At 40.4% G+C, this 16,123-nt stretch overlaps 1 protein-coding gene across 3 annotated transcripts in view; it reads right to left on the bottom strand.

The window, feature by feature from the left end:
- EEF1AKMT2 (EEF1A lysine methyltransferase 2) overlaps positions 1-16,123 on the bottom strand; it is a 60,734-nt gene that overhangs the window by 6,089 nt on the left and 38,522 nt on the right. For 2 of the 3 annotated variants that reach the window (XM_050959732.1, XM_050959736.1), the window contains one exon: positions 9,123-9,333. The exons of the other annotated variant lie outside the window; for it this stretch is intronic. Coding sequence is in view for 1 of the 2 variants with exons in the window: in XM_050959736.1 (XP_050815693.1) it covers positions 9,287-9,333 (47 nt within the window). In the remaining variant the exon portion in view is untranslated. Of the gene's footprint in view, positions 1-9,122; positions 9,334-16,123 lie in introns of those variants that run through there. 3 annotated transcript variants of the gene reach the window in all.

Raw genomic sequence — 16,123 nt, 5'->3', positions numbered from 1 at the left:
ACTGCTTTGTTTTAACTACCACTGATGATGATAGACTTTTCAAAACCCTCCCCACCAACAGAAAAGTCAAACTTTCCACTGAAATGTAATCTTTGGCTTCCCGTCCGGCCTCATAACACTCCTGAGGCACAGCGTGACCTGAGCACAGCCATGCCCTGTCATGCCCTATTCATGCAAACCAATGATACAAGAAACAGAACGTTCCTCAGGCTTTCTACCTTCTTTTCATTAACCTTGCTCTTTTTGAAGGAAGCCAGTGTATATATTTGTATACAGTTTTCTTGTCTATTGCAGGTGTAGGCTTCAGTTTTCAATTGGGCCGATGTTTCTAAAGAGACACTCTGTAGATAAAAACCAAATATTTTAAAATAATACATTTTCCTCACTGAAATGGGATGAGGAGATAATATTCATACCTGGATCAAGATTAGGTTTAGGCTGAGTTTAAGGCAGAACTAGAGTAAGATAGTGCTGACATCTTGTGAGATGTTCTGGTGAGATTTCATCACCAAAATGACTGAAATCTCACTAGACCAGTTGATCTCATTAGTTTTCCACCATCTTGGACAGAATCTGAAATAGATCTGGAAAAAAGGCCTCCTGCACTTTTGAGTCCAGCCATACACCAGAACCTCAGTGGTGGATTCAGATCCAGAGATTCAAAGAGGAAAACCCCACTGCATCCAACTTTGAAATTCAAATGGAATCAGATGCAAGGAGCTAAATTCAGCCCTGAGGTAAGCAGGCACAACTCCATTGATTTCAGTCAAATTCCATCTGCTCAGGGGCGGCTCCAGGCCCCAGCACGCCAAGTGCGTGCTTGGGGCAGCATGCCACAGGGTGCACTCTGCCGGTTGCCAGGAGGGCAGCAGGTGGCTCCGGTGGACCTCCTGCAGGCACCTGCATGCCTGCGGGAGGTCCACTGGAGCCACTGGACCAGCAGACCCTCTGCAGGCACGTCTGTGGGAGGTCCACCAGAGACGCGGAACCGGCGACCAGCAGAATGCCCCCCGCGGCGTGCCGCCGTGGTTGGGGCAGTGAAATGGCTAGAGCCGCCCCTGCATCCGCTTACAGCACAGCTAAATTTTCTACAGCATTCCAACATTGGCCTATCTCTATTTGCTGATAACACCTAAGTCTGTAATACTCATTTTGGGCCCTACAATCAGTTCTTGCAGGGTTCACGCATTTAATCAGAACTCTTCTTACTCTGCCTGTTCCCAGGTAAGCCCATTATAAGTGCACTGTCCCCACCACTTAACACACAGGAAGGGGTATGATAGTGCTGAACAAATGAACCAAGAGGTTACAAGAGCCAAGCAGCTCAGAAGCAAGCAAATGAAAGACGTATATCGGAGACAGACACTCCTCTTGCCTCTCAGCAGCCAGGCAGAAGAGAGACTAGGCAGCATAGACTGGAGACACAGACAGCCACTATAATCAGAGTGCATCGAAGTGTGGTAGCCAAGTGGTCTAGGTGCTTGACTACAGTCCTGGAGATTGTGGATTTGAGTCTCACTCAATCTCACACTGACAGTCTGCTTCCAATTTACCCAGCTGCAAAAGGAATACCTGATCCATAGGTTAGGGAAGTCAAAGGTGATTGGAAGTGATGCTCGCCACATCACTCCCATCTGTACCTGTGGCTATGGGGAAATGACATGCTTTAAGCCACGTCAGCCTGATGAACCATCTGTGGCTCAGGGAAGACTTTGATGACATAATATCACACTACAGACAACACAATGGAATGTCACCCTGAGATTTCTTTCCAGTGGACCTTCAAGGTTGAGTGGACTACTAAAATGGAAAGACATTTCAAAATATCATTTGCATTTTTGCTGCATATTTGTTTTTCATGCTTTACCCATCTTGGACAGTGAAACATCATGTTCTGGTTCTCCTGCACCAGCACAATGTTATTATGTCTAGGTCTCTCCAGGCCAAATTTTAGATCTCAGAACTGCTATAACCATTGAAATTTACAAAATAATTAAGCCAACACTTCAGTTCACATTGAGTCTGTGGTGCAGATATATTAGCTAAGAAAGGTAAATAAAAGCCCAGACTATAGTCCAGTTCAAGTCCCTTTCCTCAGGGCTGGCTTTATTAACACAAAGATTCAAAGAAAAGAACAAAGTCTCAGAACACGGGGTAACAATCCCCAAGATCTTTCCATCTTTTAGCAAGCTTGGAGAAAAGAGTTACATCTTTCCCCTAGATAACCACTGCTATAACAGTTTGTTTGCTTTTATATCCTCATCTCAGATCACCCATGTGATAGGTTCTTCCTGTAAGCCATTACATGCTGGGAGTTAGGGAGCATTTTTATGCCTTATCAGTCTTATAAAATCCTTGCTTTCTACAAAACCTGAATTTTATGCCTAAACTACCAGACAGTATCCCCTTAAAATACAAAGCAGAAAAATCTCATTTTGTGGGACAATGAGGGAGAGAGAGCTTCATAGGGCTCCAGGTCTACATATCAGAAGGGAGGGTTTATCACTTCTCTTTAGTCTTCTTTGTCCTTGCTGCATTTCTGTGAGTATATAGCAGTTCAGTGACAATACCTAATGGCTTTCTTTTTAATAAAACTCGATGCAAATTTCATGTTTACACCCGTGATCAGTCCTTCTGGAGGCAAAGTGAATTACTTTTCTGCTCATGTTTGTTCTTTATACTCCACGACTTCTGCCAGAGGTTATTTAAACATTCTGATTTCTTAGGATTCACTTCTGCAATGGAAATGCTATGGGCAGAGCGCTCTATAACTGAGAACTAATGCATAGGCAAACTCAGTATAATAATGTGTCCAAATCTTCCCCTTACCTTATTCACATTTACTTTTTGGTATAAATTATGTCCCTCCTCAATTACCACCCAGCTGAATACTATTGAAAACCACTGGTCCTAAAACCACACCTAGAAATATACTGCAGACCTGGTTATCTCTATCGTTAGCACTATCTTTATCAACGGTACTAAGTTCATGGAAATTGGAAATAATTTCCGCCTTCATTTATTGCTTCTAAATCCAGACTGAGTGGAAGCACATGTAGCTCTTACAGGAAGAATCAGGATTATCTGAGATCTGCTCTCTGGGACAATATTGCAGCAACCGAGTGTTGTTCTTCATGTAAACAGCATTGTGAGAAGAAGAAACCGACATTGCTAAGTCTCACATAAGGCCACTAGGTCTTGTGATCAAACACAAATGTTCATGCTGTTTGAAGACAGAGGTGTTGAAACTTAGAAGTGAAGCCAACACCATACATAATTTGTATTACTTATCAATTAACATCAGTGGGCAGCAGGGTTGCTTAAAGTTAATCTACAATTTCTTGCTGTTGATGCTCTAAATTAATAGTATATTTCTCTTGTTATTGTCAAATTAATTAATGAACAAATAAATTGTTGTGCATGTCATCAGACACAGCAGAACTTCCTTCATGATTCAAAAATGTATTTCCTCTACCTACAATTTACTGGCCCTTCTTTATGGATCATGTCTTTGCTTGACTACAGCTAGCTCTTTTCATCCATACTGCTCAAAGTGGTCTACAAAGTTGGGTAGCTATTATTGTCTCCACTTTACAGGTGAAGAAACTGAAGCATGAAGTGGTTCTGGTAACTAGGGAAGCCTGGCTTTACTGGTTGAAGGATTTTAAAAAAGCACAAAAACATTTTACACTCCTTCTAAAACATTTCTAAAATAGTATGTAACATATGTGGCATATATAGAATACAAGGTGATGTGGCACAGATGTTTTATCAGAGGGGTAGCCGAGTTAGTCTGGATCTGTAAAAGCAGCAAAGAATCCTGTGGCACCTTATAGACTAACAGACGTTTTGGAGCATGAGCTTTCGTGGGTGAATACCCACTTCCTCAGATGCATGTAGTGGAAATTTCCAGATGTTTTATCTGCACTCGCTTGTAATGACCTCTGTCATAAACAGATAGCTAAGGGTTAATGTCTCTTTCACCTGAAGCACCTGACCAGAGGACCAATCAGGAAACCGGATTTTTTCAACTCTGGGTGGAGGGAATTGTGTGTCTTTGTCTTTGTCTGTCTGCCTGCTTTCTCTGAGCTTTGGAGAAGCAGTTTCTACTTTCTAGTCTTCTGTTTCTAAGTGTAAGGACAAAGAGATCAGATAGTAAGTTACATGGTTTCTTTTCTTTGGTATTTGCATGAATATAAGTGCTGGAGTGCTTTGATTTGTATTCTTTTTGAATAAGGCTGTTTATTCAATATTCTTTTAAGCAATTGACCCTGTATTGTATCATCTTAATACAGAGAGACCATTGGTATGTATTTTTCTTTCTTTTTTTATATAAAGCTTTCTTTTAAGACCTGTTGGAGTTTTTCTTTACTTCAGGGAAATTGAGTCTGTACTCACCAGGGAATTGGTGGGAGGAAGAAATCAAGGGGAGATCTGTATGTTGGATTGCTAGCCTGATTTTGCATTCCCTCTGGGGGAATAGGAAAGTACTTTTTGTTTCCAGGACTGGAAACAGAGAGGGGGAGTCACTCTGTGTAGTTTCACAGAGCTTGTGTCTATGTATCTCTCCAGGAGCACCTGGAGGGGGGAAGGGAAAAAGGATTATTTCCCTTTGTTGTGAGACTCAAGGGATTTGGGTCTTGGGGTCCCCAGGGAAGGTTTTTCAGGGGGACCAGAGTGCCCCAAAACACTCTAATTTTTTGGGTGGTGGCAGCAAGTACCAGGTCCAAGCTGGTAACTAAGCTTGGAGGTTTTCATGCTAACCCCCATATTTTGGACGCTAAGGTCCAAATCTGGGACTAAGGTTATGATAACCTCTAAAACTTTGCCATCTGTGAGTAATGCAACTATCCCAAACTCATATCAGTACAAGGATTCTGAACATGATATCACACACACCATCAATGTTTTCTAGGGGAGAGATTTCTCCATGATACAGAGTGCCAGTCAAAGGACCGCTGTACCACATAAGCCCCAAACAGAGGTGTACCAGGCATCCACTGGTGGAACATCCTCTGCATGCTGCAAAAACATCTCTGAGCCAGTCCCACATAGTCTTGTGTGCAAGGCCACAATAATAATAATAAAACCCGTTCTCTTTTATATAAGATTTGTCATCAGTAAATCTCTAAGGACTTTATACAATGAGGGTCTGGTCCACAGATCTACCTGTACACAGATCCAGTGGCATCACTACCCTGTGCAACTGTGCAGAGAGGCCATGGCCATTATTCCATCCTATGAACTGGAATGGCAGCTGCTCTGAACTCTGGCATTGGGTTAGGGGTGCATTCCAGCTCCCCGGCATCTGTGAACTCACCCACATAGATACTCGGGCTTTACAAAGGTGAGGTGGATTTCACTCTGTATGGGAGGCACGTAGAGAAACAGACTACTACTATAAGCAGATAGTTAGAGACTTTTAGATTAGATTAGATTCCATATTGATAGGAATGAATGAAAACTATGGAACAATTTTGCAACTGATATTTTGACAAAATTGTAATACTGACAATACATTATTCCCTCCTCTCTGCCCTCTTAGTCCTCAGAGTCCAGTTTAGAGCCCTAAAAATCCCACATTTACTCCTTCACTATTCAGACTGTAACGCAAATATCTGCTTCAATAAGCAAGGGTAGGTGAGGCCAAGTCTCCAAGCTAAGTTCATCTTTTGGCAGCTACTATTTAGAAGACTGCTGAAAAGGCAACATTTTCCTTGTACCAGGGCAGGAGAGGTCAGTAAGTGCAATCCAGTTGTTGAAAATAGCACCACAAGTAAAGTTACAGAAAAATGAATGTGAGACATAGAAGAGAACAAGTAATTTTTACATCAGTGGCTCTCAAAAAGGAAAAGCAGTCAGGCTTCACTGTGGAAAATGCAAACCTCACTTCCACCTAGCAGAAAATCACAAACTTGAAGAGCATGTATGTGAACAATTATTCAGTTTGCAAATCTTATTTGATGAGTTTTAGACGATTTACAAGTTTCATTAACCAGACCAAATCCCCTTAGGCCAGATTCTACACCCATATTCTAACTGGCAATGGATCCCCCATGTACACACAAAAATCCCCTCCCCTTTACACAGATTATAATCTCTACATGCAGCAAGACCATTGCTGAGTATGGGATTCTAGGTTCAAAAGCATGCAGGCCAAACACCTTGCTCCAAAGTGTCAAGGCCCAGCTTCTTACCTGGAATTTTGAAGGGTATCCAGGATTAGCTTTCCCTAGTGTGTGTGGGGGGGGGTTGGAAGAGTGCTTTATATACATAATGCTCTGCTAGAATTTGGCCAGTATACTGAAGATTTCAATTTCTCTTTGCTTATATGGCCAGATTCCGATATCCTTACCCATGAACACTAGTCCATTACTCAGTAAGTGGTTCTACTGAAGTCAGCGGGACCTCTTTGGGCGTGAGGTGTTTTTACATCGCAAATAAGGGTGTCAGAATCAGGCACATACTCTTCAAAGTATATCAAGTATGTCATCAGAGGACAGCATAAGCGCAGACAGAGAACTGTGCAACAGAAACAAAATTCCCAGCTCCAACTCATCCTGTAGATTTAAAACAAAAATTAGAAATCAACCAGCATTCTCACAGGAAGCCAAATTGCTCCAGAAAATTTGTATGGGACAGGAGTTATGTGCTGAAGGGCAGAATTAAAGCTGTAAATATTGTGCAATACTTCTGCCCAGTCAGGGGAGACCATCCATGTGATAACAGCCATACTTCCCTAGAAGGTTTCAAACAAAACTGGAGGGCTAACTAAATATTAAAAGAAAGAGATTCTGATAAGAATGGAGATATCAAAGGCTACAGTTCAAATCGATCCTCATTCTGTGTGATCTAGATATCTCAGAATCGGCATCTGAAATGCTAGAGGTCCATATTCACTTTGATGTTTACTTCAATTTTTTTTATATTTTGGAAAAGCCTGTAAGTTTAAAGTTTATTCTAATAATTATTTGACATGTGGTCTCATTTCCTCACTCTTTCAGGAAATAATTTACCTTCTGTAGTGGAGAAGATAGGGGGTCAGTTCTGTGTATTTTGCTCCCTTTCTAGAGTAATTTAGGTCTGTTTCGGACTCTCTGAAAAATAATTGATGAACAATGTTTTCATTTAAGGGGAGAAAATCTACAGCCCACAATAAAACATCCCTACCACCATTTTGGTGCCGAGAAGAGTATTTTACGTCACCTAAGACAAGTCGTATCAGTCTTAAGCCATGTCTACACTGCTGGTTAAATCAGCACTGCTGTGATCAATGCAGCAGTGTCGATTTAACAGGTCTGCTCAAGACAGTCTAAGTCGATAGGAGGGCACTCTCCCATTAACGTCTATACTCCATCTCCCCAAGAGGCGGAAGCTATGTCGATAGGAGAGCATCACCCATCAACATAGCACGATGTAGACACCGCTGAAAGTCAACCTACGTTACATCGACTTCAGTTACATAACTTATGTAACTGAACCGGCATAATTTAGATTGACTTATAGAGTTAGTGTTGACCAGCCCTTGGATTCTCCATCTGTGAAATGGTTAAAATACTTATCTACCTCACAAGGCATATTGCAAGGCTTGATTAATATTTGTAAAGTTCATTGAGACTGACTCAAATTCATAGTAGTCAATGGGAGTCTTTCCACTAACTTCCAAGGGCTTTGGATTTGGCCTCCAGAGAGCCTTGGCTAAAAGATAAAAGGTAGTGGGCAAGGATAAAGGATTGTTATAAATCTTTTCCCAACCCCAGTTCCAACTCTCTCCTAAACTCTTTTCTAATTCATTTTACTTCATGACTTATTGTGTGTTTGGTCATGTATCTGAATCTGTTGAGATGGAAAAGCACAATGTTAAGGAAAATGTAAAGTTTATAAAAAATATAGTCACATATTACACCCAAATCTAGGATTTAGTTGTAAAATTTATAGTAGGGCAACCACAATCCTCCTGCCATTTCATTACAGCTCAGCATGTAGCTCATTGCCAAGAAACAAGACACTACTTCTTTCTTAGATAAGAGGCAACACTCCTTTCCACAGCATTCCTCTTCAACTTAACCTTTATTACAGATCATGCAGAACAGTGATTCAGCCTCACCACATAATAAAGGAAACTGATATAACTCAGGTAGCTGTCAAGCATTGCGAAAGATTTCAATAAATAAAAAAGAGCCACTTTAATTGTGTAGAGAGGAACAATTCTATCATGAGAATATAATTTTATCTTGACTTAATGGTTCAGCTATTAAAAAAAAAAAGCGGGACTATGAAGTCTCCCAGTTTTCCTGCCAGTGGTAGCTACACCATAACTTTTTGCCTGGCTAACAAGATAAAGATACACTTTCACAATTAATAAGTAAAAGACTTGCCTGGATTTAACACTTAAACTACACATATAACAAAGGCGAAAGTAATAAATGGCGGTGTTTAAGAAGATAGAAGCTCTGCAGATTTGCTTGGCTCTATGACCCACATGAGCTCTTCATTTATGTTTAACATCTTAATGCAAGAGGGAGGTTCTCATCAAAGAAACCCGTATCATTCAAGTGGGGAGGATAACGGCCAGTACAGGATAGTTCTAGACTAAGCAGTTGTCCTCTACAGCTATGTTAATAATAACGACAGCTATAAGCAGAGCCAAAGATTTATTGTTATAGTTCTGCAAGCACACCATCACATGAACTACCCTGTAAATAGAACACATGGTAGCCTTCAGTCATTAGGGATGACCATGTGCAACCCCACTTGTGAGTTCCATGATTATCCCTAAGTCACAAGAACAACAACTGTTACCCACAATCACACATAAATAACTAAAGCAAGTAGAGATGGGCCTGAACGAAGTCCTGGTCTCAAACACCCCTGCACTTTGGGTGAGCAGATATCAAAACGCAAACCTTCAAATGCAAAATGCCTTCGGACTTTGCAGACAGCCCTGATCTTTGTAATGAGCCGGACACAAAACCTTAAATCTAAATATCCCCAAAGGCTGGGAGAGTTTGAAATCCAAACACAGACCCAGGTCTGAATGTTTTGGTTGGAGCCCATCGCTAGGTACAAATTTAAACTGAAAGAATTAAGAGCAATTAAAGGAAAATGACACACCATCTGGGTCAGTGAAAAACAACATCAGTTTATTGTCCCCTTGCTCTTAAGGAATAGGAGTGGCAGGGGAAAGACTCCCTTACAAACAAACAGCGGAAAGGGATAGAGAGAAATGACAGGAGAGGGTCAGAGGTGGTTTGTCCGATCATCTCAGTTGGCGTTCCTTCTCAGATTAAGGACATGGTGCTGGCACTGATTTTGCATTTTCCTTCTTGGCAACTGAAAGGGGAAAAAAGAGCAAAATTAGTTACTGCGAGCAGCAAATACCAATTGATGGATAAGAACCCAGCAAACTAGAAGAGTGTTGGACTGCTACTCAGAGGTGGCAGTTTCTAATTGACTAGGCCATGAGGATCATGGACTCCTGCTAATATCTGATTTGTTATGTGTTACTAACACCCAGAAATAGTGAAAGGAGACACGGGCAAACCCATTGGTGGCTTTGACATGGGGTCTTGAAGTAACTTGGTCACCATTTAGGCTGCACAAAACTTCTTGTGGAGGACATGATAATGGCACAAAAGGGATCACTCATATCTTAAGCCACTGAGAGATCTCAACTTGAAGTGCAGTTATGGTCAGAAAAATGACTGTAAAAAGGAACCTTCTTACTGAATAGACCTGTATTCAAAGTCTGGTTTATGTACTTTGGTGACAAAAATAAATGTTACCATTTTTTACTCCCAGTAACACTTGAGAGCCAGTACAGCTATGGGAGAGTGAGTGGATTCTGTTCCAAGGACATCATCTACAGAATTGTTTCAGCTGCAGACTCTTAATTACTAAGGATGCTACACAATCCAGGAAGAATCCATCTTGGCTTTGACTTCCCATATTGAGCTGGCAAAGAGAAAAACTTTTTTCCCATAAACAGAATAAACTTGATATAGAGTCATTGAGAAACAACAGACATGGAATCCTATCATGTCATTTTTACAGAACCACTTTTCAAAGCATGGACACACTTCAAATATTACTAAAACCCATATCAATGCCTACCTTTATGAAATGATGTCCATCTACTTACAGCCAGGCAATAATGCTCCAAAGGCAGAGAGTTCTTGGTGGGCTCAGGACTTGCTTCTCAGAGTTCTTGATGATTTATATGAAGGAGTTTGTCTTGCAGAAAGCTTAAGCTGCAAAACTGTACTTCAAAATGTAAGTGTTCCCTATAACAATGTCAAAGTGTCAATGGTGATCACCAGAGAGGGACTGGATGGATTGAGTACTAGTGAAATTCACCTACATCACCAGATAACACAGCCCTTCACACGAAAGGTCAGGACAATGTTAGCAAGCCATATTTTTCCATTTTCTTAAGGCTGAACCTGGAAAGACAGAGCTCTCACTGGCATTGTTGACTTAGTGACAAGGTGACATTAAGATCATAGAGTCTGGTGTAAAGCCTAGAAAAATGATCAGTCAGGAAAGTTCTAATGGCTCAGATGAACTAAGCAGACTGAATGATCTGAGTTTCTCAAACCCAGTGCCCTATGAAGTATGTCATCTAGGCACAACAAGCATGCAAAACCCATTATTTAGTACAGATTCCATTACAGATCCCATCAGTATTGTTACAATCTATAGGACTGGAGACAGTTCAAAAATCTTAACTGCCATTGTCATAATTTGTGTTATTGGGCAATCTCTGTTATTGAATAACCTGAACAGGCGAATGTTCTCAGTGACACTTTCCACTGCTGAGTGTTAGCTTAGAGCTTTCCATTAGGCTACTGGTTGAAAAGCCTCTGAAAACACAATGATGTAGAAAGAACCACCCCTTTCAAAAACCAGAGTTTTAAGCTACTCATCCACCCAAGGAAAATATCTGAAGAACAAGGCTGCCTAGAATGACTCTCTGCTGAGAGAAACTATCTAAATCTAAGGGTGGAAGGAAATGATGTAGCTATTCATTTGAGGCAAGCCAGATAAAGTGTCACGCAGTTGAGCTAATATGCCATAATAAATTTTGATAAAAGATCAAATGCATCAATTACAATAATATATACATCTTTGTTCTGACACCACACAGCTGGCATAGGACAGCTGGCTCTTATGTCTATGGTAGTAGTGGAGTGCTGGAGATGTTTTTGGTTTTTCCTTTTCAGGGAATCACAAAATGAAAACTAGCTATAGCTCTTATTAGTACATTTCAATAATTTAAGAGGGACGTTTGTGTGTTGATTATCTAGTGTTAACATCTCACTGGCCACACCCAGGTACTGTAGCTGAAGTTAGATTCCTGATGAGATACGTGGGTGAAGCTCACACATATGTTGGTATGTTTGTTTTAGCTTGCTGGCTCAAAATAACCAGCACTGCAAAGTGTTATACAACAGAGGCTTTCATTGCAACTTGAAAAGAATAGGGGCTTGCTTTTTTTAATACTAGTTTCTTTAGAATACTGTATATAGATTCTCTGTGCCTATGGCTTTTGAGTACCCCACATTGACTGACTAAGGGCCCTTGCAGTGGACTGAAATAGGCCTTAGACAGAATTATAACAGTGGATGTTATTCCACGCACACATTCCTAAAGAACCCACTGATCCAAGGCAACTGAGCCAGTACAGTGCCAACTGTAGACCCTCAGAGTTATGAACACCTTGTAACTCTGAAATGTTCATAACTCTGAACAAAACATTATGGTTGTTCTTTCAAAAGTTTACAACTGAACATTGACTTAATACAGATTTGAAACTTTACTATGCAGAAGAAAAGTGCTGCTTTTAAGCATCTTAATTTAAATGAAACAAGCACAGAAACAGGTTCCTTACCTTGCCAAATCTTTTTTTAAAACTTTCCCTTTATTTTTTTAGAACAGTCCTGTACTGTATTTGCTATTGTCTCTGCTGCTGCCTGACTGCATACTTCGTGTGTGTGGTTGACCAGTCAGTTCGTAACTCTGGTGTTAATAACTCTGAGGTTCTACTGTAGTCATTACCAGTTAGGTTGCTCTGATTCTCCCTGCAGAGGTGGTAATGTCTGGATAGTTATTCCCTTCTCTGTGGTAATGAGGAGTGTAAGTGACAAAGACACTGGTTGGCTCCACTTAGATTTCATCTCACACTTGCAAATAGCTGATGCCACTCAGAACTCTCCAGAATCCTGGAAATAGATTTTGGAACCCTGTGCCTTACAGAAATCTCTTTAATGAATGAGAAGCCAAACTTCTGTGAGTTGTCTGAGTTAGTGTGAATTTGGCAGACTGAAGAGCAAACTTATGTAGTCCTTCAGCCTTTAAATTTCTTGCTTTCCTCAGGTTAATTAAACACACAACAATCTGTTACCAGAAGATGGTTCCTGTATGTGGAAGCTGCAAAGGAACCAATGTGGATAGTTCCAGTGGAGATGTGGAAATACAGAGAGAGGGGAAGGGAACTCTCCCTTCCTGTTCTTCACAATTCATCAGTGCAAAGGGATGACTATTTGCATCCACTATGCTAAATTAAGGAAGCTTTGGAGGGAAGTGCTCAAGGAATTTCCTATAGCTATTGCCAACTACACTACAATGCTCAGCTCTACATTTGGAACATCAGAGTATCCATCAGAGCTGATGGAACTTTGTGAAGCTTCAACAGTGATGGGATATAAGGGACTGAGTGGATGAAAAGACAGATAGGAAATCTGTGTCGCATATGACCCATCATCTGAGCTATGCAGACAGACTGGATGCAGATGCCTTCATAGGTCAAAAGCAAATGAACATGACAACATTACTTACATCTTCAGAAGTTTGTCAGGTCTTCGGGTAATGAGGAAAATCTAAGGGTCACAAGTAATTCCACTAATTTCAGTCAGACCACTTGAGAAGTAAGGCGCTACACAGTTAGAGTAAGACTGGCAGAATTTGACTTGTTTTAATGAGACTCACGGAGTAAGACAGTACCCTATATGAATAAAAGCAGCAGAATCTGTCTATTCAGGAGTGATCTAATTTTGTGATGAGTTATAGTAGCTGCTGTTTCAGCCTGTCCATGTTTTCTCACATAAAGTCTTCCTCTTTGAAGAAGTCAAAGCAACATCCTGCCATGACTGTCCTTTGAATCAATGCCAAGTAGCGCCTGAAGAAGTTGCTTTCTTGAAAACCATTCTAGTGGGATGTATGTGGGGGTCTAGTATTTATATTTATAGTTTCACTTACATCTTAACATCATTTATGGGGATGAAATAATACAAAACCCGATATTCTCATAGTATTGCAGTTCCTGGAGGATAGAAACAGCAGGAGACTAGAACTCATAATTCTGGACCTATAAGTGGCTCCCTGAGGGCCACATTGGGGAACTCTTATTCACACATACTCAAATGAGTAGCTCCACTAAACTGCTCAGATTACTCATCTGAGCAAGTGTGCCCCAACACAAGCAAAGCAATCTAATCTGCCTCTGAAGCGTTAGAAAGAGATACTGAAAAGCAAACACAAATGAACAGATATCTGCTTATATTCAGGCTGAACCAAGCACCTTATTTTCAGCTTTCTTCAAACACTGCCTCTGAGATACTGCTTAATTCCTTTCAGTGTTGAGTCATTTACAATTGCATGCACATCCATGAAAGAGAAAATCTGCATTTTCCCATTAATGCCCCCAACAGCAAGCTGACTTTGTAGTATTTGCAAGTGAATAATTATCTACTTATGGTATTCAAAAATAATTATTCTGAAGTCTATATTAACATCAAGTCAAAAAGAAGTTAAGGTTCAGACTGAAGTTTATAATTAGTCCATGATTTCTCAACCTTCTTTCACACTCCAGCCTTCTCTTGGTGACTTCTAGCCCATCTCACTTCTGAGAGGTTTTGAGGAAAGAAGACTGTGGTAGCAAGACTGTGGTGGTATGAAGCGAGGCAGCAGCTTCCATAAGTGCTTCTAGCCATCTCCTCAGACAGAACATCTACTTCATTTCTTTCTTCCCTCCTTCCCCACTCCCTTCTGCTCCATGAAAATCAAGAAGTGAAACAGACTCCTCAGCGCTCACACATGGAGCAGAGAAATGAGAAGAACAAAAGAGAGAAGTTCAAGCCCATTTTGAGCCATGATTTTTTAACTAAGGGCTCCCATGAGCCTCCTCCAGCATATCTCTGGTCTCATCACAGTTCTCTTCTGAAGCAACATCCTGAGAAGAACTGACCCGATGCTAAATCCTGACACAGCTTCAAAGCTGACGACGGTCCCTGTGCTATTTGGATAAACAACTGTGCCAGCTGTTTTGTCAGTGCACAACAATGAATGATTCCTCAGTGCAAACACAGAAGCTAGAAAACTCATCCCTGTTACATGGGAAAATCCATATCAACATGTTGCATGGACTAATTACAGTACTGCAACTCCAAGCGTTCAAAAATCATGAGATAGACCGCATTTGTTTTTTAAATGTTGGGTTCTTTCTCTTTGTCTACTGGTTTCTGAGCCTTTAGGGAGCACTTGTTCACATTTTCAAGCATTCCTCGGCAACCATGACTGGGCTCATAATGCATTTCTTTGCATGAGAAGCTCAGCTTTCATTTAAAATCTCTTGACTCCAGCAGCAGGGGATTTAAGAAACACACTAAACATTGCAAGAGTTGGCAATATTGTAATTACCTAACATTACTTGATTAACAGGCATCAACTCCTTTTTAGAGACAGCAACATTTGCATGTATTTCCTTCCAAAGAAAGGACAAACCAAAGGTCTAGGATCAGATACTGATAACCGTTTCTTGGCTTCTTCACTGATTTAAAGACACCCTCTCAGAATTCTGTGTGTGACTGGGCTGTCCAATGCAAAAAGACTCACTTATAAGCTCTAAGGGACATTTAAAACTTGGCTTCTTCTGGCTTGGTGAGGTGGTTTGTTCTATCCCTCCCATGAAATCTTGGTGTTGCCCTTCCACCCCATGGTACAACCCTATTTAGGTTCTGTAGCTACTTTTGCTTTTTGATGTTAATTGATTTATGTTTCATTTTATTTTAGTCCCATAAGACACTTTTACTATTACGATTCTTTATTAAAGGGGCCTCTCTTTGCTTAGAAAAGAATGTGAGAAAGAAAAATGAATGTTTCTGACTCTTTTTCCAGATAATGAAAGTTGACTCAGCGCTAGTATCTCCTGGATGGGCTTTTGTTTTTTGAATATTAGAAGCCCTGTTTCTCTGAATGGGCATACTCTATGTTAGACATGTTTCCTCTTTTTAAGAAATGGGCCAGTGTAAACTAGCACAGCTCCATTGAGAGCCAGCTGGCAGCAGCAGAGGATATGTTTCAATCAATCTTCAGTCACAGAAAAAGTAAATAATATTCTGCCCTCAATAAAATATGCAATTCTCATTAGCAACAGTAGGAATTATGTGTGCATATCAAAGGGTTCCCTAATTAGTTCTCTTGCTAGAGAGATGATCTCATTTTATAAGATGTTTTATATTCAAGGCAGGGAACTTGTCTCCCCTCCATATATGTAAAGCAGCATGCACACCTTTGGCATCATATAAGTAAATAATAACACCTAGTAAAATGATGTATTTATTACAGGAAAAAGCTAATGCAAAATACACGCTGTACTGATTTTTTAACAACTGTAAATGCTGAACACTACTGAAAATATTTTGCAAAGAATTTTGAGATCCTTAAGGATGAAAACTACTTAAAGATTGTACAGATATTATTCTGAAATGTTAGAACACAAAATATGACTTTTCTATCACATAAGGTGTCAAAAGTTACATCAGGTGTAAAGGATTAATAAAGATTCCATTAAATTAAAAGTTGTTGTGTGGGTGAAACTGATGATTGGCTCATCCATGACAAACCCAATAATTTAAAACACCAGAGCTAATTCTCTTCTTACATCAAACCATGCTCCATCTCTCCTACTCCAGTTTTAAACAGAGCAGAAATCCATCTACCCACAGTCCTCTTGTTTTCTGAAAACATGTGGACTACTCATATCCAACAGGATGCCCAATTCATACTTGCAACACGTGTAAAGTGATTTCACTCTTCTCTTGAGTTCTTCCTTATTAATTAGCTT

Source organism: Gopherus flavomarginatus, chromosome 6 (genome assembly GCF_025201925.1).
Source record: "Gopherus flavomarginatus isolate rGopFla2 chromosome 6, rGopFla2.mat.asm, whole genome shotgun sequence".
NCBI lineage: Eukaryota > Metazoa > Chordata > Testudines > Testudinidae > Gopherus > Gopherus flavomarginatus.
This window is presented reverse-complemented; position numbering and strand designations above follow the sequence as displayed.